Genomic DNA, 27,840 nt, shown 5'->3' with positions numbered 1-27,840 from the left:
ACTCAGACCAGCAGCTTTAATGGTTACAGAAACATCTGCTGCTCAGGTCAGAAATATGGTGATATCATTTTGATGCTATATCGTCCAGCCCGTACTGCCAAAGCACCCCTAAAGGATGCCAGGTCAGACGTGGTTGAATACCTTCTTCAAGTCCAGGAAGCACATGTTTGGCAGATTCTCCTGTCTAGCTCCCTGGTGTAGAGCTTCCCCGTGGAGGCTGAGGATGTTGCACCACACCCTCTGGTCCCCCCTTCCTGAAAAGAGGGACCACCACCCCAGTGTGCCGATCACAGACATTACAGACTGTTGTTAAAAGAAGACCGGATGTTGCAGAATTTTCTTATTGTACCTAAAATGGTACGTTTTCTCAGTTTATGTTTTCTCTGTTCTTCTGCAGGTAAAATAGAAGTTTATTAGATTTGCATTTCCTTCTGTTTGTTTACATTTTACAGCTTTTTGGACTCGGAGGCTGACTGGGGATGAGACACAGATGGAACAAAGGAGGCCAGAGCAGACAACCTAAGAACAGGAAGTAAACCAACATGAGAAAACTGATCTTCAAAGTTTAACAGGAAGAAGCCAAACAACAAAGGAGGAAACGACTAAGAACCACAGAAAGCTTTGATGCTTCTTATTCTTATAGATTTCTGATGTTATTTGTGTAAATGAGTCCAGGAGCTTCAGGAGGACACAATGAGACAAACACAAACTGGAGTTCAGCATCTGTTTAGCTGAACACCAACAAACAGCAACGTGCAGGCTGAACCACATTCAGTGAATCTCACAGAAGAAACATAATTTATTTTTATCATTCATGAATATCACTTTAAAACAGTTTTTATTGTCAAAAAAGGGGTTTTTCAATTTTTTCATCCATTATGAAACCACTTTATCTTCAAAGTTGTGATTCACTGCCTAAGCGGCGTCGGCCATTCGCTGAAAGACCTCCAGAGGAAGGGTAAAGGTATCTCAATGTCCATCTTCTCATCGCTGACTCTAACGTAGGGTGCTGTGCTCTGGGAGACCCTGGTCATTAGAGCCACACTGGCTTCAAGTCCCTCATAGAAGCGCACCTGCAAAATACTGATGATCCTGCTGGTCCCATCATTTACTCGCTCCATGCTCAGAGCATTTAAGGCTTTCTGGGTCTTGAGTTTGATGAGGTCTCTGTACTCAGTCGTGCACCTCTGCGCCTCCTCGCCGTGCTGTTCTGAAAACTGCAGAACATCTGCATAAATGGCATTAACTTTAGAGGAAATTTCAGAGTTTTGATCTTGCAGGTAGGCGAGGAAACTCTCAGCTTTTTCAGCAACGACGCGTAAACATCCAGCAGCTGTCAGGTGGAGCACGTTGATCACGCTGATCACACCCTCTCTCAGCTGGTCCAGAATATTCCCCACCTTATCCATGATCTCATCTCCGCTAACAAAAGCATCACTTCCAGGTACGGTGAACCTGATTTTCCTGATGTCTGTAGAGATGTTCTCCACGAGGCCGTTGATTCTTTGAATGGCACTACGGGCTTCCTGGACCGCTTCCATAAGAGAGAGCTTCCTCTCCGATCCCGGCACCATGAACCGTGTGTCATTCAAAAACTGCAAGGCTGCATCTAGCAGCACATTCATGTTGTTTTCACACTGTTTCATGACACGCTTCACCGTCTCAAACAGCCTGTCTATAGCATCCTGCACAGTCATGGACATCAAGACGTCAGAGGCCTTCCGGTAGTTATCTCGCGCTCCATCAGCAAAGTTTTGGATCCAATCCTGCGGTGTGGTACAAGACACAGGAACCTGATCGTAGGCTCGCTCTATGGCATAAGAAAGTGTGTTTTTCAGCTTCTTGCTGCCACGGTTGATGTCAAAGCCAAAGTGGGAGGTGTGATACTTGTTAATGCACTTGAACACAGCGTCTGTCATTGCAGGAACTCTGTGCTTGGTGCCTTCCATCACATCCCAAAGGAAGTCCTGATTCCACGAAGTCTGCACAAAGAATTTTTGCGAGTTTCTCAGTGAGACTTTTGCAGCGAAGACATCGGTATCCCTCTCTGGAGACGACTGAGAGTGAGGGAAGACGTTGAGAAGAGTATGACTTTAAACAGAGCATCAAACAGTCTGGAAAGCTGCACTCACAGTAACAATAATATGAAATAAAAGAGTCTAAGATGTAATACCAGGTATCGACTGAACAGCTTCCCATACAACTGTGATGGAGACCTCCTCTGTAAATGCACTCCAAGGAAACCAGATGATGGCGAAGACACGGATGCAGTGATGCCATCTTTGCGGGAAGCAAAGCGGAAGCTCACATCTGTGAACGTTCGACTGCTGATGTCAACGCTAAGTGTGTGACGAGGCTCCCTTTAAAACAGACACACCGTTAGTACAGATATGCTCCAGATCATATGTGATAAACACCTGACAGAGAACTATGGAGAGATGTGAAACATCAGCATCTGCATGAAATAAACTCACAGTGACTCAGCTGCTGAGACTCGGCGCTTCATTCTGAAAGAAAACGAGCGATTGAGGGTTTAATTCCAGACTTTGAATGTTTATCGGATGGGATCTGAGACAGTTCATCACAGCTTCTGATGCACTTTAGTGGTGTGCATGAAATGTTTACCAGTGTACAGAAATGGGGAAACTTATTTAAAGTTAAACCAGTGTTTCCAGTCGACTCTAGAATGCAGCGTTTGTTTAACTTACCGGACATTTTGTGCCAAAACATGTTGCCAGTTGACATTTCCATCAGTGTGAATCAATTTTCCCTTCCCAGTTAGGCTCATTGCCCCATTATCATATACGATGGTTGCATCAGCTGGGGAAACATGGGCAAGATTAGGTTTTATATTGCCTTACATGCAGCAATGCTTACAAATGTGTGGTATCAGGTAAAGTGGCGTATGTTTTAGTCTTACCAGAGAGGTCGTATTCCAAGAAGTTCATGGTAGAAACACATCTGGATTTCAGTGAAGTTAATAGGTCAGAGTCCTTTTTCTCGACACTGGCAGTTGTCGACACACTATAAATGGGAGATGAAACCTTCACAGAGACGCTGAGAGCACCAAAAGATGGGATAAACACACTTGAAGGCAGATGGAGGGTCGTTGCAGGGATTTCGATTCTTTGCTCTGGAATGGTGATGGCTGGAAGGTCAAAGTTGGAAATCTGGCGTGGGATGTAATTTAGGCTGATGGTTTGCCCCCCGATGGTCACTGATTTTGGTAGAGTAAAAGGTAAGACTGTGATTTCATATTGTGGTATCTTAAATGAAAGGAATGATGTTTTTCCCTGCAGGTACTCTGTGTTAATGTCATAACCAGGCACTGACAGTACTGGCAGGCCAGGCAGCATGATTTCAAAGGCCTCGGTGCTGATCACCCTCGGGACGCTGAGGTTCTTAGGATCGAGTGTGAAGGGCTCCACATGCAGTGTCGTGAATGGTACATTAAAGGCAGGAAGTGAGATCACAGGGGGAAGTGTGAGATGATCCGGGACGTCTGGGTTTTCCAGACACTCGTCTATGTTCCTTATGGAGCTTGGAATTCCTTTGAGCCATGAAGGCACTGCAATGCTGATCTGAGGGACGCTAAAACTGACACCATTTTCCAAAAGGGTAAACGGTATTGCATATTCATGGCCATCCATGCTCTTTGTGTACACAATACTAGTGGAGACATTGAGGAATTGTAATTTATTCATACTGGTGACCTGATCAAACCTGAGCACATCCCAGAGGGTATTCTGATAAATAGGAATCTTAACTGTCTTCAAAAAAGCGAGGGGACCTTCTACTGATCCAGCCAAATTCAAGTGCACTGCTGATTCATCATTGGACAGCAGTAAAAGATGAGCATGGACGAAAGACGCAAGCTGTTCCTTAACTCTCCAGGTGAGAGACTGCTTCTCTGAGCTGACGGCCAGGTTAATGCTCTGAATGAGTCGAGCATCACCCAAACTGCTCGGCTGGCTCGCTTCGATATTCAGTTTGGTCTTGAAGGTCGTTAAAGGAATAAAGTCCAGTTCTCCTTTAGTGACATGTTTTCCATTTGTTGTGAAAAAGGCCAAATCGACATTGTTGGTGCTCGTGCATTCAGCCGTTGCAAAAATTCGCTGCAAGGAAACTGCCAGAGCTAACTCCTTATTCAAGTCAAACAGGAAGATGTTGTTGGAGTTTCGTTTTTGTTTCTCCTGTTTGTCGAGGTTTGAGTTTAAGACAGTCTTGACAGTTGAACGCAGGCTGTTGGCAGTGAAGTAGAAACTGGCTTTATTCTCCAGATCTCCAGAAAAGATACAGCCGTTCACCATCATAATGTCTGTCTTCCCCTGGGTGCAGGTCTCCAGAGACACATAAGAAGGAAGCGCTTCCAGTTCCCAGTTCACGTCACAGTTTCCTGCAGCCTCAATCAGAGGAATGCTAAAAATGTACTTTAACTTTTTCTTGGATGTGAGATTTGGCTTTGTTTTGGTGTTTCCGATGAGCTCTTGATTCAGCTCCAGGTTGAGGAAGGGTAGCTTGACCTTTGCAGTGTTGGTTAAAGAAGCTTCCATGCCCCTTTTGTTGAGGTTGACAGCACATTCGTGGTTTGCATTGATGTTGTCGTGCTCCAGGGAAACAGCTGAGGCCACTTTTATTCCTCTCGTCCTCGTCAAGCTGGCGGTGCCGTCGATTTTTATGTTCAAAATGTCAAACGCTGACGTTGAAGAGGTGCCAAAACGAGCAACAATGTCAGACTGATTGTAAAGGCCTGCGCTGGCAATGAACGAAATCACAGCGGATTTGAAGGAGAAATCAAATGTCATGTTACCCATAGCTGGGATCGCTATGTTGTTCTGCATGGGTGGCAGTCTAAAAGTGGGCAAGGTTACTTCACTTAACGTTTCTGGAACATGAATGACAGCAAACGTTAATAATGGCAGCACAAGAGTATAGGACGGCACAGAGAACCCCAGAGCTGGGACTTTAAAGCTTGGGGTCCTGACCTCTTTGGGAATGAAATAGCTAAAGGCCGGCATCTCGGCACTGAAAGGTGAAACCTGTATATCCAGGATTGGTATTTTATATCCGGGGACTCTGAAGATGCTAGGTGGCAGGCTAGATGTGTCAGTTCTGTGTTTGATGTACTGTGGCCTTGCTTGGTTGTATGAATCTTTTAAAAATGCAACCACTTTGTCCCAAAACTCTTCAAACTGAGCCTGGAGGACGGTGGCTTTGTCGCTGATTGCACCGTAGATCGGTTTAAGGTACAGTTCAAAGCTGTGGGTGTCAGGGTTCTTGTAATAGTGAAGCTTCAAGTTCATGTCAAATGATTGCTGAGGTGTGGTGAGCAAAGTTTGGAATCCAGCATTTTCCCACAGCGGAAATTCTCTGACTTCAGGGGTTTTAATATGGAAATAAGGTATGCTCATCTCTGGGATAGAGAGCGGAATCGTCAAAAATTCCAGGTTAGCCTCTCCGTTTGCGGAAGAGTGGAAGAAGATGTCCATATCATTGTTTTCTGCGGTGATGTTGTGACTGTACTTGTACTGATTGAACCTTGCCAAAGCAAAGCAGGACGCGTGCTGTTTCACAGAGTTTAATGCAACACCACAGTCATGCTGCAGAGCTACCTTTCCAGTCAGTCTCAGGGGAAAGAAAACCTTCGAGTTTACTTTATTCTTAACATCGAAGGCCACATCAAATGGATGGATTGTGAACTCCAGCGAGTTGGACATGGATCCAGTCAGTTTTCCATTGAATTCAACATCGTGATAGGCTGCGAGCGCAACCTTCAGGTCCCCGATATCAGCCACTCCATCCAAAACCAAAACACTCTTCTTCACAGATGGAGTTTCAGTTTCACATTTTGCATCAATACTAATCCGATTTAAGAGCACTGATTCAGCTCTTAGCGTGTGCTTGGCTTTTAAGGCCTCACAGTCAGTTTCTCCAACAAATGTTAACTTTGCAGTGCTGAAATTTACATCAAACTCCATGTTGCTTTTGTGAGTACCTTCATCAGCGTAGTCATAAACCGACCACTTTCCATTTCCTGTAGTCTCTCCAGTCACAGTGACTCTGCCAGATTCTGCAGAGGCTGCTATATTCTGTCTCACTGATGCCTGACTTGAAATTTCATGTGACGGGATATTCAAGCTGTGGTTATAGGCTGTGGCTACGGCTGCATGGACTCCACTCTTTAAAGTAAGGTCCATTTTACTGACCAACTCTGCTGTGTACATTTGGGTTGCAGCTCTGGCGACAGTCTTGGCAGAAGCCTCAGCAGCGGTGCCGGTGAGTATCAGGGATCCTTCGTGGTCAATGGCAAAGGCCATGTGTGCAGCCTTCAGTGTTTCTGTGAACTGCAGCTTCTTCATTCTGGGAGCCTCCAGCTGAGCCGTGACTTCAAACGTGTACTCCAGCGCCTTGAAGCGCGACTTGGCATGAGACGCAACGATGGCTGTAAACTGTGGGTTTTTTGGTGTGGATGTTGAGTTTTCAATTTTTCCTGTTGTAATGAGAGTCAGGTCTTCCGAGTACACCCTAAATTCTCCATGGAGTTTTCCAAAACGTGGGACACAAATGTCACTGGGAATCCTGGGATAAGTTATCTCTGGAACTGGGAGTGGTAAGACATCAAAGCCTCTCCACTGCAACTTGGGAATGTTGATTGCTGGAAATGTTATTTCCGATAGAGTTATTCCTGTGAAGGTGAGATCGGGTAGTTCAGACAGGTAGAGAACTTTCAGATCACCAAAGATTTCCTCTGGGTCAGGTGTTTGGATCTCAAAGTCTCTGATTTCATCTATCAGAGCAATGATCCTAGCTTTGATCTCATCGACATCTATCGTGAAGCCAGGGATGGTGTACAAGTTGAGGATGGTGAACGGAGGGAGTGAAATTTGAGCTGGGATGCTAATGTCCTGCAGATTCTTCATGTCAACTGTAAATCCTCGAATAACAAGATCAGTGAGAGGTACTGTAAAAGTAGGAACTTCAATCTTACCTCTTTTCAGTAAGCTCAGAAATTCATCTACAGCCTGCTTCGTCTGGTCAATGAACTCATTGTCCTTTGCTGTTTTTACAATCTGATCCATCACTTGGTTAAAGTTTGCAGACATTAATTCAACAATATTTCTGTAGGAATCGCTCACTCTTTCGAGGAATAAATACAGTTCGCCTCTGATGTCCATGTCAACAATTCTCTCCCTTGCATCCTCAAGGATATCCTGCACCTTCAGTTTGATGTCGTTGTAAAATGTAGTATCGATCACATTTTTCAGTCTTTTTAGAGCATCAGCCACTTTTGTGTTTTTTAGTTCATCCCAATACGTAAAAATGGAAGTTTGGATCTCTCTGAAAAAGTCCCTAACAGCCTCAATTTTTTTCACCAGCTCATATATTTTAATCTGCTCGTTGATGTAGTTTGTTAGTTCAGCAATCTTCTTATTAGCGTCATCAACGAAGGCACCGTACCGAAATGTCCTCATTGATTTAAGAGTCGAAGAAATATATTCATTAAGGTCATCGATGCTCTTCTTAAAGTCGATCGCTCTGAGCTGATTTGTCACACTGGACAGAAATTGCATTATTTTATCATAAAAATATTCAAATTTGATAGACTTCAAAGCTTCTACCAGTGAATGCACAGTCTTTTCAATTTTAAACTGCTCGACCAGAATCACCACCTGATCCATCAGCTGTTTGAATATATCATCGAGGTCGTATTTTAAAACAAGATCCCTGATGTAGAAATACACTTCATTGATTTTGTTGGGGATTTCATATTCATCAATCCAGTTGACGATAACATCATGGACCGACTCCATGACTTTTGCTATCTCTGAAGGGGGGATATTATAAGATAACTGCTCAACATGCGCAGCCCAGTCAACTGAAAGGAGATACTCCTTCAGATCCTCAAAAATCGACTTGATGTTAAAATCCTCAATGACTCGTTTCAGTTCTGATAGTTTGGTTTTAATCGTCTCCAAGATTTCATATTTGGAGTCTAGCTCCTGGAGAAACACAGCACCGGTTATCCGGAGTTTCTGGAAATCGATCTGTTTCATAATGTCTTCGATGATATCAAGAACTCTGAGAAATGACCGCTTAATTTTATATTGGTCATCGAAGGCCCACGTGTGATTTCCGACATCAGAAAGAACATTTGTTATCTGGGCTTCAAGACGTCCACCCTTGATGTACTCTTCAACGGAAAAAACGAGCTTTTGAATTTTGGTGATGATGTCCGTTACTGTGGTTTCTAAATTCTTCCTCAGATTCTTCACAGCAAGCTCCAAGTCATTCATCGTGACAGCGGAGGCACCGATCCAATCATCAAGTTTCACTTTCACTTGATTTACTTTTTTCTCCAACTCTAGCTCTTGCATGAAGTTACTCACTTGTGTCGGCAGGCGTTCTAGCTTTTCTCTAAAGTTGCTGATGAGCCCGTCGATATCTACATCACGGATGACCTGCTGCAGTGACTCTAAGGTTTGAACCAGTGTGTTTTTGAGCTGCTGAAAAGCTGCAGGAAAGCTCTCGATGAGTGGAATCTCGATGATATGACAGTCACTGTTCTTATCATACTGCAGGAAACCAGACATGTTGAATTTTGCATTTTCTTGTAAATCTTCTAACATTATTGCTGAAAACTCCAATTCAGCTTTCTCTGGATTGTTGGAAATACTGGTCGCCTGGTTGTAAGCACGGTCGTTCAGTTTAGACTTTACTTCCCAAGATAATAATTGATCGCTTGGAGTCAGGAAACCTTCAAATATGTTCTTTACACCAGCAGAGGATTCCCCACTTGGAAGCTTATGAGCTGTTGATATGCCGCTTTTATGTGCAAATGAAAGAGCTAGGGGCTCAGCTTTCAGCAGCAGCTGGCTGTACGTGTCTCCGGTGTGCTGCCCATGTAGATTAATTTCTCCCGCCGCGTTGAAACCAGCATCCACAGTGAGGCGAAAAGGCAGCGCCATGGTGCGAACGCTGCTGTTAAACCGCACAGGTGCAGAGTCTACCTGCGCCTCACAGTCTGATGTTAAAGACAGTCCAGCAAATTCCAGTTCACAGCTGTGAGTGAGCTGGGCGTCCATCACGTTTCCAGATGTGCTGTATTTCATGGTGCCAGCCACAGGTGAGTCATAGGTGAGTTCATAGGTATGTTTGACGCTGTGTTGCTCTCTGTGAGCTGCAGTCATGCTTCCACGGAGATCCACCTTAACAGGCTCGAGCCTTACGTGACCCTCGTGGCTCAAAGCGACGTCATAAAACCGGAGGTCATTTCTCATATTGAATCGCGTAAAAAATGGCTTCACATCGAGCTTGGTGTCTTGCTTGTAGTAAATATCGTCACAGATGAAGTTGTTTGACTCGGAGCGGAGGCTGAGGGTCCACAGGGTGAGGGTGAGTTTGTGGCTGTTTTCTGTTTTCATCTGTCTGAGTGTTCCCTTTGTGTTTCCGGTAAAACTCAGAGCTCTTCTGTCCAGCATCATTTTCACGCTGCTTAATGTCGTTGCGTCGTACGCATATCCCTTCAGGTCACCGTAAAGAGAGGCTTTAGCAGCTGTGACTTCACCCTCAATTTTCAGCTCCCCTCTGCTCTCGTCACCCATCGCTTTGGTAGAGGAGGACAGGGATGCTCCACTGTTGTCTATCGCACAGTTGAAAATGTTCTCCACTGTCACAGGACTGCACTGTATGCTGTTTGTGCCAGTTGCTGTCAGACCATTTTTTCCAGCTGTTACAGAAGCCTTATGCCAGACACGCCCTGTTTCTAAGGTGAGGGAACCCTCAGAGTTTACCTGAAGCCCATTTGAATCCAGAGATCCTGATATCAGGGAGTATACCCTGTTTTTGTCGTCATATGCCTGGGATTCAATTGTGAGAAGGGCCATTTGGTTGGACACTCCAAACTCAACTTGGTTACTTAGTGATTTGGCCAAGACGCTGCACTTCAGGGTCAGCTGCGTATCCTTATATCTGAGTTCTGCCACATGCTGGAGCATGTCCCTCTGAGCGCTCGTTTGGGACATGATGTATAACTCTGAGTTTTTGCAGACTCCACGGACTGTGTTGTGAACTTGTAGGACTGGTGAGTCAAACTTCAGAGTGGATTCTCCTCGTCCTTCTCGATCTAGTGGGCGTAGGTTGTAGCTGTGAAGGTAGGAAGCGTTGGTGTGGAATGAGCCAATTTTGAGGAGTCCGTTGACGGTGCCATCTCCTGAGACTTCGTCTGAATTTAGGGAGGAAGTCGCATGAGCAGAGTAGTAGAGGGTGGCTTGCAAGCCTAAAGCACTAGAAGCTTCCATCTTGTAATTGGCTCTTGCCTTGAGTTTGTCCGTCACCCTTAATGTTTCTAAGACGCTGACGCTTGTGTCGATGAGGCTATGGCTGAAGGAGCTATTCAGAAGATACTTGAGATTATCATCGCCTCTTCCCGACATCATCCCGGTGCCTTAAAACAGACACAAATGATACTATATTAGTATGCAAACATGGAAGCATGACGTTTTACCTGCTGTAAGACAAAATGTTGGTAAGTGAAGACTCTTCTCACTGCACCATCAGGGCTTTCCAGGCACTGATTGAGAGGTGTTGATCTTACTGTTGCTGCACTTGCAGTTTGTTTTGGACCACAACCCAAATGTGCACTAATCAGTACTAGAGATGGACCGATCCGATATTACGTATCGGTATCGGTCCGATACTGACCTAAATTACTGGATCGGATATCGGAGAAAAATAAAAAATGTAATCCGATCCATTAAATATCACGAAAGCACCTCACAAAACTTGCAACACGCCGTAACTCACCTCAGAACGTTAGCACGTCGGAGCAGTATGCATCACGTGATAGAGCGGCTGTGGCATGTGGGACCTGTCGGTGGTCTGGATAGCATGTGGAGCTTCGCTAGCAACCTGGCATTTAATCTCCGACAAAGTTATCCCCGAGAGAAGTAAAGCAAGTGTGTAAGTCCATCTCTGAATGTAAAGCATTCCTGCGTTAAGCTTAACGAGCGATATATGGAGTGACTGCCTCTTCTTGCTGCTACTTCAATCATGAAACTGCTTAATGATCAGCTGATCGGCTTTTCTGTCGCGAGTCCCTCTGTCTTGTTTGTTTTTGGCCCACTTTGCACCAGAAAGAGGAAACCAACGGCTGAACAACAGCAGCACGTTTAAGCTTGATAAGCTGTTGTTAGAATTTATTTAATATTACTTTCTACTCGAGGATCTTTTTCTACGTAGCTGACAGCTGGTAACTGTGCAGGGGCGGATCTAGCAAAGTTTAGCCAGGGGGGCCGATAGGGCATGAACAGGGAAAAGGGGGCACAAAGACATACTTTTCTTTCTTATTCTCATTTAAAATGTCTAGCTTTTAATAAATAATTATCTGACACCCAAAGTTTTAATTTGATGTAAAATGAATAGAAGTCAATTACTGTATATAGTGACTATTAAGTCTAATATATATACCCTAGTAAGCTATAGTACTTTTTCCTTTGGGAAGGTACCATCTGTGCAGTCTGCAATTTTGTTGAAGAAAGATGTTGAATCTATTTAATATTTCTTGAAAAATAATTGATTTCTGTGCATTTTTTTTCACACTGCATCAAATTGTTGTTGGTTGATTACGTCAATTAGGCATCATGAGGTGGAGCGTGAGGGGTGGTTCCCTATTTTTATTTATTTTATTTTTGTTGTTGCTGGGAGTTGGAACCCTATTAGTTAGGTTGCTTAATATTTACGCTAAGTACTCTTTAAAATACCAGAATAGGGAGGATGGTGTAGGTTTAAGTTTATTAGATTGATCAGTATTGCTGAACTATGAAACTTTTTTTTTTTGCATACAGGTATAACAGAATAGCTTTAGTGTAGTTGTTGTTTTAAACTTGAGTATGAACTTACACAAAATGCAGCAAGATATTTAAAAAACAGTTTTGTTGATTAAAACACACTATATCGGATTCATATCGGTATCGGCAGATATCCAAATTTATGATATCGGTATCGGTATCGGACATAAAAAAGTGGTATCGTGCCATCTCTAATCAGTACTGTTCCTGACCATGGCTGAACCAGTAACAGGAAATGAATCTGCAGAAATATCACAGTACATGGAAGTTTTCAGAGGACCCCACTGGTCCGATCTCTCTTTGCCGTAAAACCAACATAGAGTCTGACTCAAATTGATCTTAACAAAGACCAACTTAACAGTAATATGACGCGCCAGCTGACAGGTGCATGAGCCTACCACACGTGCTGATTTAAATACTTCATGAGCGCAGAGCTCATTGTTAGCCAGCCTCAATCTTATCCTGTCAGATTTCATAGAGTCTTAAGTGACTTGACAGAAGAATAACTTTTTACCTTCAAGCTTGTATGACAACAGGCTGAAAGGTGACTGGGCCGTGGCCCTGAACTGTGCAGTGTAGCTGGGGACATCGGCGGTGTTGTTGCCCCCAGAGATCGAGCCTTCCCAGCTGTAGAAGTTGCTGCTGATCTTTGTGGATGCTGCAGCCAGACCGAGAAGGGGGAGAGACAAATCCAGAGACGGTGGTATGGTGAACCGTGGGAGCTGATAGGCCCTGGGTGGGATGTACAGACCTATCTGTGGTAAATCTATGAGGGGCACTGACAGGGAGTTTGGTACGTTCAGCTCTTCGGACTTTTTGCCTCCAAGTGGAAGAGGAAGTGAGATGGCCATCTTGTCCTTGTTGAACTGGTACCGGAACAAAGTGTCGCTGTTGAGGTAAAATGAAAGGTGAACACTGAAGTGCTGCAGAACAGGTGGAGCCTATTCATATCTGGAGGCTGATTTTTTAAACACTTACGACTGCAGGAACAGTTTTTCTGGCAGAGCGAGATCAGAGAGGCTTCTCTTACTTCGCAGTTTTGCCAGAGTGGGGATGTGCGCCGTCAGTTTGTCCAGCCATATGTTACCCGCCTTCAAAGTGAAACAAAGACCTGTTAGATCTCACTGTAAAGCTGTAAAACTGCCTGTAAAAGCTGCGTAACACTCTGAACACGATGTTTTATGACACCTCGATTCCTTTTGTGATGATGTGACGCAGTTTCATGTCTGTCTTCGCCACCCTCTGGTCCAGGATCTCATCAACGAGCTGTTGAAGCTGCCTGCGATGAGCCTCCACATTAGGGATCATTTTCTGCGTCTCTGAATTCAGGTCAGATTTCAGTTCCACCTCAAACTTGTCATTATCTGCAGAGAAAATCCAGAAAACCCTCAAATGACTGAATCCATGCAGCTGTCCCCTGTATTGATGAGAGGAGGCACAGTTACCGTATTTTAGGGAAGCTTTTTGCTGGTATGATATCTCAGAGAGGTGCATGATGGTCTCCAGGTCCATGACCACATCTTCATCCTTCTTTAGGTTTGCAGTGAGAGATGCATCGGCTTTCAGAGAAGGAACGACCATCTGGAGTTGCAGCATGCCATCATTCATCATGCTAAGCCTGCATTTAAAACAAAGACGTGTACTGTCGGCTTCCCATCCACTCAGCACAACCGAAACCTCATAAAGGACCCAAGACTTGTTTAATGAACTCTGTACCTGGCACGTCCAACAAGCGTCAGCTGTGGGATGTTCTTGTTGGTGATATCGATGGTGATGCCCCTCATCTTCCTCTCAGCACCGCTCTCAGTGAAAACCAGTTTGACTCCTGCTTCCACGTCATAGTCAGGAATGACGACCTCAGCAGAGACGGTGTTTTTTAAGCGATTGTATTTCAGAGCTGCCGAGGCCTCCGATGAATCGTCGCCTGTTAAGATAAGAATTAAAGCAATTAGCCGGCTGTTAGCTGCAGGGAGCAACAGGTGGACTTTTATCCAGTACGCACAGGAAAAGAATACACGCGTCAGCAAAAATGTGCTTCATTTTTATGAATTCTTTCACTGAAGGGACCATTACACCCCAAAGACACTCCAAAATCCCTGACAACAGTTTAAAGAAAACAAGGATTTATATAATGTGTACTTTATTGATCCCCGTAGGGAAATCCTCTCTGCATTTAACCCATTCACTGTGTGAAGCAGTGGGCAGCCACCAATGCAGCGCCCGGCGAGCAGCGTACAGGGAGAAGGGTACCTCACGGTAGCCGTTCAGTGGATTTGAACCCCTGACCTTCTGATCATGGGCGACCACTCCTACTGAGCTGTCCCTGCCCAGATATAAAATATGATGAAGACAGATATGAGCCAAAGTAAACACAGCACCCTCTGTTTTGTGAGAACGACTCATATTTGTTCATGATGCTGGGAGAGCTGGGAGAGCATGATGGTTTAACCTTCTCAGTCTTATGAACTGAGCTTGCACACAAACACGTCCAGACATCATATTTAATAGCGTTACCTTCTGCCTTCAGGATTAATTTCAGCGTTTCCACCTTATGGCGCCCTCGTTTGCCCTCTCTGACCGTTTCATCTGCGATGGTGGCGGTGTACTCTGAAACTGTTCCTGTTGGCTGGATTTCAACTGCAAACCTGAAAGAACAAACTGTCATTAATCCAGGATTTGTTAGCTGTGTGGTAAAAAGCAGCAATAGATGTCAAAGTCAAATCACAAAGGATCAACTCAGATGAGCTGATCAACCTTCTTACCTGGTTTCTCCGGTTAGAGGGGAACATGGTGCCTGATCCACAGAGGTAGGATTGGAGTAACGCACTGCTGTGCAGAGCTTCAGACCACTGAGCAGAGGCTGGCAATCGACTGAGTCGGCCCGGTCTCCCACCTTGCATGGCCCCATCGTTGTTTGACCAGATGACAGAGACAGCACCTTGGTGCTGCATTTCAGAAAGAACGTGGAGTGAGGTGAGTGATAACAACACAACTCAAACAGAGAAAGACTGTGGGTCACTGACCTCACGCTGAAAAGCTGAGTGTTCGACTGAGGAGCAGGGATGGACAGCTTGACCTGCCTTCGGTTAACTGTAGCTTTAGCATTAAGGGAACTTTCATGGTACATGTTGGTGTGCGTCTGAATCCCGGCGTCCACGTAGTCTGGAATGTGCACGCCCATCTGGGTGATGAACTCCAGTCCAACCGAAGGCATGAAGGACAGCTCAGTCTGCAGAGACACAGAGCAGCTGTAACACAGGGATTCATCACTTGTTTCTGCTTTCTTTCTTTTTTCCTTTTTAGTTTATAAGAATAATTTTATATATTTATTTATTTATTTTTCCATAGCATTACATTTGAATTTAACAGTTCAATCTTTCAAATAACGGACAAATATTTGTGAAATTATGATGCATTTGTGAATGAATTTTAACAATCTAAACAGACAAATACATAAAAAAAAAAACAAGAAAATTGTGTTTTATTACATTTACAGTGATTTTACGTTAATCTACATTTGAAATGTGAAATCAGTCTATTTATGTAAATGTAAGGATATTCTAGAAGAACAGTACAAAACTGTAAAATACTTTTATATTACAATTTTTTCACCTGATTGAACTGTTAAATTCAAATTTAATGCTGTGGAAAAATATATAAAATGATTCTTATAAACTTTTTTTACATCAAATAATTATTATTATTATTATTGCTATTTAGAGCGATCGTGGCTCAAGAGTTGGCAGTTCGCCTTGTAATCGGAAGGTTGCCGGTTCGAGCCCTGGCTCGGACACTCTCAGTCGTTGTGTCCTTGGGCAAGACACTTCACCCGTTGCCTACTGGTGATGGTCAGAGGGGCCGATGGTGCGATATGGCAGCCTCGCCTCTGTCCCAGGGCACGCAATCCATTATTATCTAAACTAACTGTATATGTAAGTATTATTATTCCTATTGCCACATTCATTGACCTTGTTTATAGGTAATTGTTTAATCACGTTAAAATGTTCCTAATTTAATGTTTAAAAGCACTAAAGGCAAAATCCCATGTAAAATTAGGGCAACAAACTGTAGTGTCATTACTGAAAATAACCATATTTTTATGAGAAAGTTATTTTCTGGTATTATTTTGGGCCCCAGCTGCCGGAATAGTACTGTTTTAACTTTATACTTCATAAAAGGAACCAAGCCTGGGGACCCTGAAGAAAAATGTAATTTCTCTTCCAGCTTTTTCACAACCTTAACTCCGGAGCTTCCTTCATGCATGGGAATAACATGGAGAGTTAAAACCCAAGCAGCGAGCTAAACAGGCACCGATAACTACAAATATGAAAGGAACAGACCAAAGAACATTATTAAACTTGGACGATAGCAAATAAAACTGTCTGACAATTCAGAAAGTTATGATCAGGAACATATCCAGAAAAAAAATTAAACAAGTAAATATTGTAAATCTTGTATTTAAAGATGTATTATATATTATATCTTGTTGTCCATATACAGTGGGGCAAAAAAGTATTTAGTCAGCCACCGATTGTGCAAGTTCCCCCACTTAAAATGATGACAGAGGTCAGTAATTTGCACCAGAGGTACACTTCAACTGTGAGAGACAGAATGTGAAAAAAAAATCCATGAATCCACATGGTAGGATTTGTAAAGAATTTATTCGTAAATCAGGCTGGAAAATAAGTATTTGGTCAATAACAGAAATACAACTCAATACTTTGTAACATAACCTTTGTTGGCAATAACAGAGGTCAAACGTTTACTATAGGTCTTTACCAGGTTTGCACACACAGTAGCTGGTATTTTGGCCCATTCCTCCATGCAGATCTTCTCGAGAGCAGTGATGTTTTGGGGCTGTCGCCGAGCAACACGGACGTTCAACTCCCGCCACAGATTTTCTATAGGGTTGAGGTCTGGAGACTGGCTAGGCCACTCCAGGACTTTCAAATGCTTCTTACGGAGCCACTCCTTTGTTGCCCGGGCGGTGTGTTTTGGATCATTGTCATGTTGGAAGACCCAGCCTCGTTTCATCTTCAAAGTTCTCACTGATGGAAGGAGGTTTTGGCTCAAAATCTCACGATACATGGCCCCATTCATTCTGTCCTTAACACGGATCAGTCGTCCTGTCCCCTTGGCAGAAAAACAGCCCCATAGCATGATGTTTCCACCCCCATGCTTCACAGTAGGTATGGTGTTCTTGGGATGCAACTCAGTATTCTTCTTCCTCCAAACACGACGAGTTGAGTTTATACCAAAAAGTTCTACTTTGGTTTCATCTGACCACATGACATTCTCCCAATCCTCTGCTGTATCATCCATGTGCTCTCTGGCAAACTTCAGATGGGCCTGGACATGCACTGGCTTCAGCAGCGGAACACGTCTGGCACTGCGGGATTTGATTCCCTGCCGTTGTAGTGTGTTACTGATGGTGACCTTTGTTACTTTGGTCCCAGCTCTCTGCAGGTCATTCACCAGGTCCCCCCGTGTGGTTCTGGGATCTTTGCTCACCGTTCTCATGATCATTTTGACCCCACAGGATGAGATCTTGCGTGGAGCCCCAGATCGAGGGAGATTATCAGTGGTCTTGTATGTCTTCCATTTTCTGATGATTGCTCCCACAGTTGATTTTTTCACACCAAGCTGCTTGCCTATTGTAGATTCACTCTTCCCAGTCTGGTGCAGGTCTACAATACTTTTCCTGGTGTCCTTCGAAAGCTCTTTGGTCTTGGCCATGGCGGAGTTTGGAGTCTGACTGTTTGAGGCTGTGGACAGGTGTCTTTTATACAGATGATGAGTTCAAACAGGTGCCATTCATACAGGTAACGAGTGGGGGACAGAAAAGCTTCTTACAGAAGACGTTACAGGTCTGTGAGAGCCAGAGATTTTCCTTGTTTGAGGTGACCAAATACTTATTTTCCACCCTAATTTACGAATAAATTCTTTACAAATCCTACCATGTGGATTCATGGATTTTTTTTTTACACATTCTGTCTCTCACAGTTGAAGTGTACCTCTGGTGCAAATTACTGACCTCTGTCATCATTTTAAGTGGGGGAACTTGCACAATCGGTGGCTGACTAAATACTTTTTTGCCCCACTGTACCTTTGGAATAATGTTTCTATACCAGTGTTTTGCATCCGATGCAGCAGCTCTATATCCTACAGGTTGCAAGTTGTATTTGTTTTTTGTTTTTTGGCCTGTCTGGGATTCATGACTTGTAATGTGATGAAGAGCAGCAACATACCGCTGCCGAGGGCGTCAGGCCTCCTCTGACACCTGGTGCAAACACACCAGCTAGTGAGAACTTGAGAGGGAAGCCAGATGCGGTGGGTAGAGCAAAGGCATTCTCCATGAAGATGTAGTGGGCAAAGACTTCATTGTCAGTCCTGGATATGAGCTCAGAGAACACCTTTTGGAAAGAAAACAGGAGAAAACAAACATGATGGGAGAGTCCACTATCACATCTGGATCCTCTAAAAGCACCACAAAGGTTGCTCCAGAGTAGTTTTTAGATCCTAAACCTAAGCAGCAAATAAAATTAAAAAGTGAAACAAAACTAATGAACTAAATCATCTGTGATCCTCTCCTGATGTTATGAACTGTTTCGTTCTAATGTCGCCATGCTGGCTGCATCGAGGCACCGATGCACACTGGAGCTGTGTGCCACTTCCTGCCACGATCAACACACCAAACGGTCAGGAGACAGAATATCCCACCTGGGCAGGTAGTACCCTGATGAAGACGTGGTAGTACATGAACAGAGTCTCAAACATTTTCCTCATCTCGCCGGTCTTCAGATATCCAATCTCATTCCCCAAAAGTCTGAGGTAGGCGGCGGCTTCAGGCGCTGGAGAGGAGCTCACATCATTCACAAGTTTCTGGATTCTGTCCGCCATGTCTTTCAGAAAGTCTTCTGGGATCTGAGAGCACAGGACAGTCTGTGTTTCAGCATTTGACATAGCATTTGCTCATGTGGTAGCTCCGTGCACATGGAGAACCTCTCACCTGTCTCTTCCTTCTGTCTCGTTGGGGTGCTATTCTGTCCAAAATGGCTTTGAGCATTGGGGCTTTGTCCTGCGCCAAGTACATCAGTCTGGAAATGGATTCAGGGAGCAAACCTCTCTCCCCAAAAAGAGCATCGATCGTTGGTTCGAATCCCGTTCCTTCAACGCCGACCTTAAAAAGGAGATTTTAAATGTTTGGACCTCGACAGAAAACTGATTTTTGTACTGCAGATTCATGTCATTCAATACCTCGAAGATGTCGTAGCTGTAGTCAAACACCTTCAGCGTGGTCTCCAGCATCATCTCCTCAGGTAAGGTGTCGCTTCCATCAAAGATGATGTTGCTCTGGATTGATCCCAAGGAGGAGTCCAGCTTGTAGTTGCGGGACATGCCATCAAAGATGGCGCCTGTGGGTGACGGCTGGCCATTCAGGGCCGACTCAGTGTACTCCCTGAGTCTTTGGAAAGGACAATAAATGATATTTAATAGTGTTTATTAATATAATGCAGAATCAGCAGCACTTTTGTTTTTTCAGTCATGATCAGTCGTGTACAGATCCCCGGCCGGTGCCCTCCTCTTGCTACGGTGGCATCTATCAGCCCAGAGTAATCACAGATACAGACTGTACATGAGACAGCTAGTGGTGAGGTGAAGAAGTGCATGTACAATCAATATGATTGTATTTTCAAACAAAGCTTCTTTCTCTGCTTTAACTTAAGTCCCTCAGCTGTGAAAGCCTAACGAGGGCTTTAACGAGGTACAGAGCAGGGAAGCCTGGATGGATGGTTCCTGTCCTTTCTCCACTTTGCACTCTGATATTTGGACCGATACCATCTTTGCTCATTACACATGTCAGCCTCAGCTTCTGTTTATTTCTTATTTTTAAAGTCTGCTGCAGTACTGTTATTCAGAAAACTTCAGTTTATTTTTTACTTTACTTTGATTTCAACCAGCTAAAGATGTGGCTGCTCAGCGAGTTTCTGACTTTCTCTGTCTGTAGTGTTGGTACTTAGTCCATTTAATGTCATCACATAATAACATAAATGTGTGAATGTGCTGGAAACACGAATAACATAGGAGGATGCATTCAACGTGCAGGTAATACTCTTCCAATCTGAGATTGTTTATAACAGGAGGATGTAACCACCGCAGTGTCGAACAGGCCGCAGGGTTTCTATCATTGCCCTGTAACCATCATCATCCACGTCACGTCTTTGCCCTCAGAGTCAAACACACTTTGAAGTCTTGATGTTTAAAAACCTCGAGTGAACATTCTGGATGTTTCAATCGAACCAACCTGACATAAAACCCAGACAGCAGACGCTCAGGTGCTAGTAACAAAGTAGCCCCGCCCTAAATCGTTTCCAAAATGAACTTCATGTTTTCTTGAGTCAGACCTGAAACTAGAGGCTGAGCCCACTGAAAGAGTTCACTGAGTTCAGAGATGACCATCCGCCTCATTTTCTCACAGACCTCTATACAATCAGATTTCAGAGGAGTCGCCCCCTGCAGGACATCCCTGGTCGTTCACTCACTGCTGTATTTGTGGTTCGTCTGAGTTTCTGATGTTGTTCAGGTAAGACACCACGAAGCTCCTGAGCTGCTCGTCCCTCGTGTTCTCCAAACTGCTGACGATGTCTCTGATGGTCGCTCGGTCCGGGCTCTTCATCAGAATCAGGAAAGCTGCTACACGCTTTTCTACGGGGCTGTGATCGTCCCGGTACACCTCCACGAACACATCTCTGACCTGTAACCAACCACACGGGGAGTGACACATGAATACAATCACGTGTATACTGAACATTTTCAGAGTCAGTATCTGTTCATTTTGAATTTGATGCCAGCCTCACGTTTGAAATGTTCAGGAGTATGTCTGTGGGTACCTGCTGTCCAGGTGTTTGAACTGAGGAGCTGGACTGGTGTGTTCTTGTGTTTGTGGCTCCAGATGTTTCAGCGGTCATGACTGTACTCATGTGCCCCCTGCCATACTAGCAGAGATGCTGCTTTAACCTGTAAGCTGAGAAGCTGTGGTGATTCCTCTCCTCCTCAACCCAGAGGAATTACCACAGCTTCTACTCGGCGCCAGTCCACCTTAAATAAGCTCAGAGGAGGTGGAGGTGCTTCTGGTTCAGTCTGAGCTTCCTGTGTGGATGCAGTGATGAGCTACGTTCATGATGATGGTTCTCAGACATTCTCAGATTCAAAATGAGCAGATGAGTCTGACATGTCATTTTTGGACTGTTTCAATCATTCCCAGATCAGTCTGTGTGAGAGATGTGTCCATGTAAGAGAGAGACTTTACCTCATCACTGACGTCCATCCGTCTAAAGGCCTGTATGGCTGCCTTTTGATATGATAGTGGGACTTCTGCTTTCTTTGCACATCGTAAAATGGACGAGATCAGGCTGGGGCTGACGGCTTGCATGGCCTGACCCATGACCCCAACGACCTGCAGATTAGAAATCAACATTTATGCGGAGGACTGAAGCCCCGAGACAGCTTTCAGCAGAAGAATACGTCCATGGATCTAAAACTACATGACACGCTTCACGTACCCTCAGGACAAGGAAGGACATCTCTGCGGGGTCAAGAGGAAGGTCAGAGTCGTAGTGTGGGACTGAGCAGTCGTTTAAGAGCACCTCCATGAACTTTGACACGTCTGTGAGCACATCCGTGACCTCCGGCGTTACCGCGTTTTTATGGATCCTGTGGATGAAAAAGAGTGTGGTCAGCTGCTCAGGTCAGATGATGCGTGATGCTGCAGGCATGACTGAGATGGAAACTGTTATGATCACGGGTGTGCTAAGCAACACCACGCTGTCTGCCCAGTATGGTGACGAGCACGCCCTGTCGGCCGTTTATGGCTGACGACGGTTCCACCTCCATGACCGATACTTCCTCACGTGTGACACTGAGACATGGGGACCATGGGTCTCCCTCTAGTGGTCACCTGAAGCACTGCATCATAGCTTTACTTACTTCTTCACTGTGTTGGCCAGAGCGTACATGATGGGCTTGCTCTGTTTATACTGAGCCATGCTGAGCATGTCTCGCACACGTGCAGCATCAGGGTCAGCCCGCAGACTCAAGGCGTAGACCAGAGCGTCTGTCTCCAGGGAAACGCCGTCGATGGTCCGGATAATCTGCAGGATGGCGCTGGTGCACTCTGAGGTCCCGCACTGGAACAGGGCCTGCCAGGTGAGCCAGCCTGATGCCGCTCGCATCTCAGGGACCGCCCGGCTCAGGGTCTCGTTCCTCAGGGCGCGCAGGCCGGACACCAGCTTATGGAAAAGGCCCGCCCTTTTTTGACCCTGGTCTGAGCCCGCTAACGTCACCAGCTCCCGTAAGGTGGTCAGAACATCGTCTCCTGTCTGCACTGGAGATTTATCTTCAGGATCTTCAAAGTGAAGGGGCCTCACCTGGTCGCGCTCCACACCTGCACACAGACACATGTGATGTCACTTATTCATTTCCCAGTAAGAGGTGAGTCTCATTTAAAAATGGACGTCAGCAGTGGTTTATAAAACTTTAATGAAGAGACTTAAATTATTTTCCTGCTGGCCATGTAGGGGTGCAGCTGCCTGTTGCACCGACGTGTACGGATGGATGTGGTCACATGACCTCACCCACGTTTCAAATCTTCAGAATTCAGAACTGACAATATTTTGTTGTCCAAATTAAATCCTCAAACTTCACTAAAACTCAATGTCAGACTTCTTGGATGATCTGTTAGTCAGTGACCTCCGAGCAGCCTTATTATTGGTCACATAATGTCATTAAAAGTCCTCAAAAAAGGATCCAACAGCACAAACACGGTCCAGAGGTCCAGTTCAGGTGAAGCTAGCAGACAGCTATAGCCACCTGTGTCACCATCCACCTGTCAGTCAAAGAGGCCACGCCCCAGTAATGCAAACTTTAAGCCTTAAGTCAATTTAAACAGGTGACACGAATCACCTGGGGACACAATAATCCCCAGGTGTGAAACTCCACAGCTGACTGGAAAGCTCACTCACTGAAGTCTCTGTTGCTGGTCCTCCTGTTGCTCTGGAAGCGCAGCTCCTGCGTCAGCTCTGACGACACCATGCTGTCCCTGCAGAGCAGATTAAAGCTGAGGCGTAACGGCGCCCTGTGCACGCACACAAACATGCAGTCAGGCGGTGACTCACGTGTGGGAGAGCGGCAGGTAGCTGTGGTTTTCTGTGCACGAGGCTGTGGTGATGTGCCTTTCCCTCCGATCAAACTGGTAGCTGCAGCTTTGAGTGCTTGTGATCAGCTTGGATATCGGGCTGTGCTGGAAACACAAACCTGACTTCAGAAAACATGTTTGCACCATTTAAACTCCTTTTTCGTGACTATTGTGACACGGAGGCTGTATTACTGTGACATTACTGTCACGAGGTCTGCGGTCAGCCTCAGCGAGCTCACAGACAGGACAACATTAAGTAGAATAATTACAGGTGATGTTACATCGTTAAGGTGTGTGGAGCTGTCTGAGTGCTTCGTGTATTTGTTTCTGCAGTAATCAGGAAATCAAACTGAGGGTAAAGAAAAGAACAAACTGCTTCTGAGTTCCCACCAGTCTCTGCAGCAGGGCCAGCGGGCTGTTGGTCAGCTCTCTGCTGTAGAACTGGTCACACTGGGACAGATCTCTGACCAGCGTCACACCTGTGGCAACATCACTGCTCGAGTTCACCAGAGTGACGCACTGACCGTGCACGGTGCTCTGAAAAAGGAGAAAACAGCAGAAAAAAGGATAGTAGACAGGTCCTGAGGTCACACAGGTGTGATGTTTACAGAACTTTTATTTTGAAAGGTCGAATGTAAGGCCGAAGGAGGAGATAAAAAAAAGGAGACAACAGAAAACGGGAGATGAACAAGTTAGCGCTGCAGACTGTGTTGCCGCTGCAAGCCTGAGAATTAAAGAATGGAACTGAGAAATACTGAAGGTGTCATCATTAATGTTTGAGGCATGCAAACATTACAACAGGGATGGGCACAGTGAGCGTGGTCAGGGGCCCAACGGCCAACACCATCACACCATCACACCACAGCCTGAGCACCGATACAGGCTTTCATGCATTTGCAGCAGAAATCAGGAAACCCATCTGCTGTTGTCCTGTTTCATGAGTCTGTGTCAGTCGTTGCCTTTGTTTCCTAGTGTGGTCTTCTGCTGCTGGAGTCCATCTGCTTCAAGGCACAGAGATGGTCTTCTCACGAGCTTATTTGAGTTCCTGTTTCCTTCCCGTCAGCTTCCTGCTCGTTCTCCTGTGACATCAACAAGGACTTCCTCCCTGCTGCTCACCGATATTTCCTCTGTAAGCTCAGAGATGGTTGGTGGGAAAACCGCAGCAACACTCAGACCAATAACCTCGCCACAGTCAGTGAAATCACTTTTCTTCCCGATGCTGAAGCTCAGGCCGAACATCAGCAGGTCGTCTTCGTCACGTCTGAATGCAGTGAAGAGGCGTTACCCTGCTGTGACCTTTGCTAATCTTGTGGATACGAACACATAGTTGAAGCAGGAAGTGGGCTTAAAACTCAAAACCTTCATGTTTTCCACTCTTGGTAAGTTTGAATTTCTTTACTGACAGAAAAAAAATCCTGATAAAAGAAATCTTTTTGTTTTTCCTGAAATAAACTATTTCCTGTGACAACACTGATTATGGTTTGGAGTGTTTCAGAGGACGCTCACCGTGCGGCCGCCCTGCTGGTCCTCCGTGTCTGGCACCATGAGAGCAGAAACGATCCCTCTCTTGATGTTGAGGATGCCGATCGCCTCGTCAGCGTCGGGGTAAAGCTGAATGTTGGAGACACCCTGCAGGGTGAACTTCAGAGGGTTCCTGGATGAACAAAGACAGTGAAACCTGATCAGAGGGGGGCGTGTTCAGCCGGTGAAGGTGCTGCTCCTGAACACGCCGCTGCTGTGGACACAAAGGCTCGATCTTTAAAACGTAACACATCGAATGTTTTCTGAGGGGAGCAGAGTGTCGGAGCCTGTCGGGGTCATAAACCAGCCTCACTCGAAAATGTGCTCGCTGCTCCAAAAACCGACATGGCAGCAGCATGCCATTTTAATATACAGTCTGTGTTTTTGCACTCACCTTTCCATGGCGGCCTGGAAGGCGTCCGAGCTGGGGGCCGGCCTGAGGGTGCAGCCCCTGGTGTGCATGATGAACTTGCACAGGTGGGGGACCTCGACCTCCACCTGACGAGCGGCGATAGCAGAGCCACGGTCAGAGAGGAACATCGTGTCATCAGGTGAAAAACGGGACGCATAAACAGCTGTTTACCTGACAGGTGAGCGCATGGCCGTCTCTCAGGTCGGCGGCGCCGGTCACGCTGTTCCGGCTCTCTGTGCTGTACCGATACACGTACTTCCTGAAGGCCTTGAATCTGGATGCTGCTGTGGGGGGAGGAGAGGGTCACATGGTCAGGGCTTTGCTCCTTTATGTGAAAAGGCTTCGATGGTTGTCCTCTTGCTGCATCTCAGGATTGGCTTTCCACACCATGACTCAGCAGCTGACCTTTGACCCCGTCGCAGGTGAGAGTGAGCAGCAGCTCTCATTCACAAACAGGAGAGGAGTCCACGAGCCGCTATCTCCAGAAAACAGGCCGTGCGTTTATCAGTGCGCCATTGATCTGTTAGCAGGTCGATGTGTGTGTTTGCACACAGTGCACACACTCGACCTTCTCCAGCGAGGAGAAAGTCCACAGTTCTTTAAATACGTAATATTTTCAGCTCAACCTTAATAAAAATGAATAAAAATGAGTTTGCATGTTTAAGAGTGAGGATGACTTACACTGACAGGCTGCAGTTTGTTGGTCCACGTCCTGCCCGTCCTCTGGAAGAAAACACGATCAACATACTTAACAGTATTTTAATATTGGAGTAATGAGAGCGGCTTCTAGAGGCCAGAAGGACGCAATTATAATAAAACCTTAAAAAAGAGCCAAGATCACACAGACGACTGAAGCGTTCCATTAGAAATAAACATTATACACTCGAATACAAACATTTGAAATTTAGATTTGTTTGTGTAAAAAGTGATTTTGTTGCGTTTGGCACACATCAGAGAGACAAGTGTTTCCTGTCTCAGATCTGATGGCTCATATTCACACTTTTATAATATGAACAGCATGAAAAGCTGACGCGCCCCAAAGGGGACCCGTGTCTCCGGCTGGAGTCAAACTGACAGATGGACGCGAGCACGACTACACCGCTGGAAGCACCGAGTTTAAAGTAGGAAAGAAAACAATGAAAGATCCCAGAGATCAGTGAGAGAACAACTTTTTCATCCATGTAGAAAAACGGCTTGAGTGAGACTAACAGAGCGTCCTCGTGTGCGTGCACGAGGACGGGTCGGTACTTACGAGCCCGCGCGCAGCAGCCGAGCAGCAGCAGCAGACACAGCTTCCTGTGACCCATGATGGGCTGCAGGCCTCCTCCACACTGACACAGCAGCACCTCTGCTCAGCGTTTATGAAGACCCTCCTTCTGTCCCGCTCAGAGGTCAAAGTTCAACTCTGTCTGGTCGTTTCATCCCTCAGAGTTAAAGTGTAGTCTGTGATCAGCACTGCCCCCCCCCCAAGAATTCAATCAATCATTTACAGTGATGATGAGACGCAGCAGGTAAAACCACAGAGGTCAGAGTGGTGACATCAGCACGCCGTTTATTTTTTCTTTTATTCATCTTAATTCTAATATATGTACAAGCTGTGACCCCGCCCCCCATTGGTGATAAAACCCAGGTGTGACAGACACAGGTGTCCCATTTAAAAAACCACACTCACTGACTGCCCCTGTTTAACTGTAAATAAAAGATGGACATGGCCGCCATGACTGGAGTTTCTGGCTGTAAACATGAGGTTTAACACGGGACTGACTCACTGCTGCCTCTGCTGGACATGAGAGGAACTGCAGGTTTTACTGTTTCAGCACTGGACGATTATTATTATTATTTGAATTTATTGTCAGACCTGAGCTGGGCTCCTGCTTTAATGTGCCATCACGCTGCTGTGATCTTTGCGTGTGAGCTGAGCTCTCTGGAAGCTCAACATTACACAATGCTGGACTCACTCATACTCTCGGCAGGTCAGAAGGGGTATCTGAGGTGAATGAGAGGACAGTTTAAAGTACGTATGGATTAAAAAGATAAGACGTTAAAGGGCAGCAGAGTATAGCTGGTCACACCATGTCAGCTCATCAAACAGCTCCCGCCTGACCGTCACAGTTACCTGACAAAATCCAGGTTAAAGATCAATTTATTTCAGCTCCCTGCTGTGTGTTCTGCAGCTCTATATACATATTGACAGAATTAACAGAGAAAAGGTGCTCTTATAAACTATACAAGCCAGTTTTTGCAAAAAGAAATAATAAGGATATACAAACTAAGCCAACTAAACAATAGACAGGAGGATGTGCAGAGGGCCGGAGTGACAGAGGAGGATGCTGGGATAGGAGGAGATGGAGGACCTCTAAAGGGAGCAGAAGACGACGACTGCAGAGCAGCAGGAAACTGCACGCTCTGTTTGTGCTACTATGATGTTGGTAAACCTGCATTTAAATCAAATACAGTATTTATCCATTTTTCTGTGTGAGCGGCTGCAGAGCCACGAACAACCCCAGACAGCTCCACCCGCCTACGGACTCGTCACCATCTAACAGCAGGTCCGCGGACCCACAGCAGGTCACCAAACAGCATTTTTTAATCATTTTCACATTTTAGCAGCTGCTTTCACACAGAGCGCTGGAGAGTGGGAACACCGGATCTTCATTATAAAGACCGACCTGTCAACAGCTCATATCTCAATGTCTTCAATGTTCAGTTCATAAAATTACTAAATTTGTCTGAAGCTGTGATTAACTTCATGTTTTGGTATGAAGAATAGACTGATATATGAAATATTCCTTTATTGGGTGAGAAAATCAGACCATGTCATAACTGCTTTAAGTCACACAGAATAGATATCAGAGTCTTAAACAGGC

The 27,840-nt window shown here is 45.3% G+C and overlaps 1 protein-coding gene across 1 annotated transcript; it reads right to left on the bottom strand.

The window, feature by feature from the left end:
- Positions 1 to 576: 576 nt before the first annotated feature.
- apoba (apolipoprotein Ba) lies at positions 577 to 26,287 on the bottom strand. The gene is made up of 30 exons (XM_080870830.1): positions 26,226 to 26,287; positions 25,655 to 25,696; positions 25,145 to 25,257; positions 24,956 to 25,059; positions 24,547 to 24,694; positions 23,431 to 23,577; positions 23,021 to 23,145; positions 22,868 to 22,944; positions 21,834 to 22,290; positions 21,410 to 21,560; positions 21,157 to 21,303; positions 20,390 to 20,601; positions 19,104 to 19,311; positions 18,856 to 19,026; positions 18,567 to 18,770; positions 18,095 to 18,259; positions 14,870 to 15,075; positions 14,609 to 14,791; positions 14,361 to 14,491; positions 13,563 to 13,770; positions 13,292 to 13,464; positions 13,035 to 13,210; positions 12,825 to 12,937; positions 12,598 to 12,734; positions 12,361 to 12,504; positions 2,921 to 10,444; positions 2,709 to 2,820; positions 2,475 to 2,507; positions 2,174 to 2,360; positions 577 to 2,057 (listed from the first exon to the last, which is right to left on the bottom strand). Exons 1-30 carry the CDS (start codon positions 26,278 to 26,280, stop codon positions 909 to 911), a joined length of 13,002 nt encoding a protein of 4,333 aa, XP_080726956.1. The 5' UTR covers positions 26,281 to 26,287; the 3' UTR covers positions 577 to 908.
- Between the last annotated feature and the right edge of the window lie 1,553 nt (positions 26,288 to 27,840).

This window comes from Rhamphochromis sp. 'chilingali' (genome assembly GCF_963969265.1).
Source record: "Rhamphochromis sp. 'chilingali' genome assembly, chromosome: 21".
Taxonomy (NCBI): domain Eukaryota; kingdom Metazoa; phylum Chordata; class Actinopteri; order Cichliformes; family Cichlidae; genus Rhamphochromis; species Rhamphochromis sp. 'chilingali'.
The sequence above is the reverse complement of the archived record's forward strand: the minus strand, read 5'-3'. Positions and strand labels throughout refer to the sequence as shown.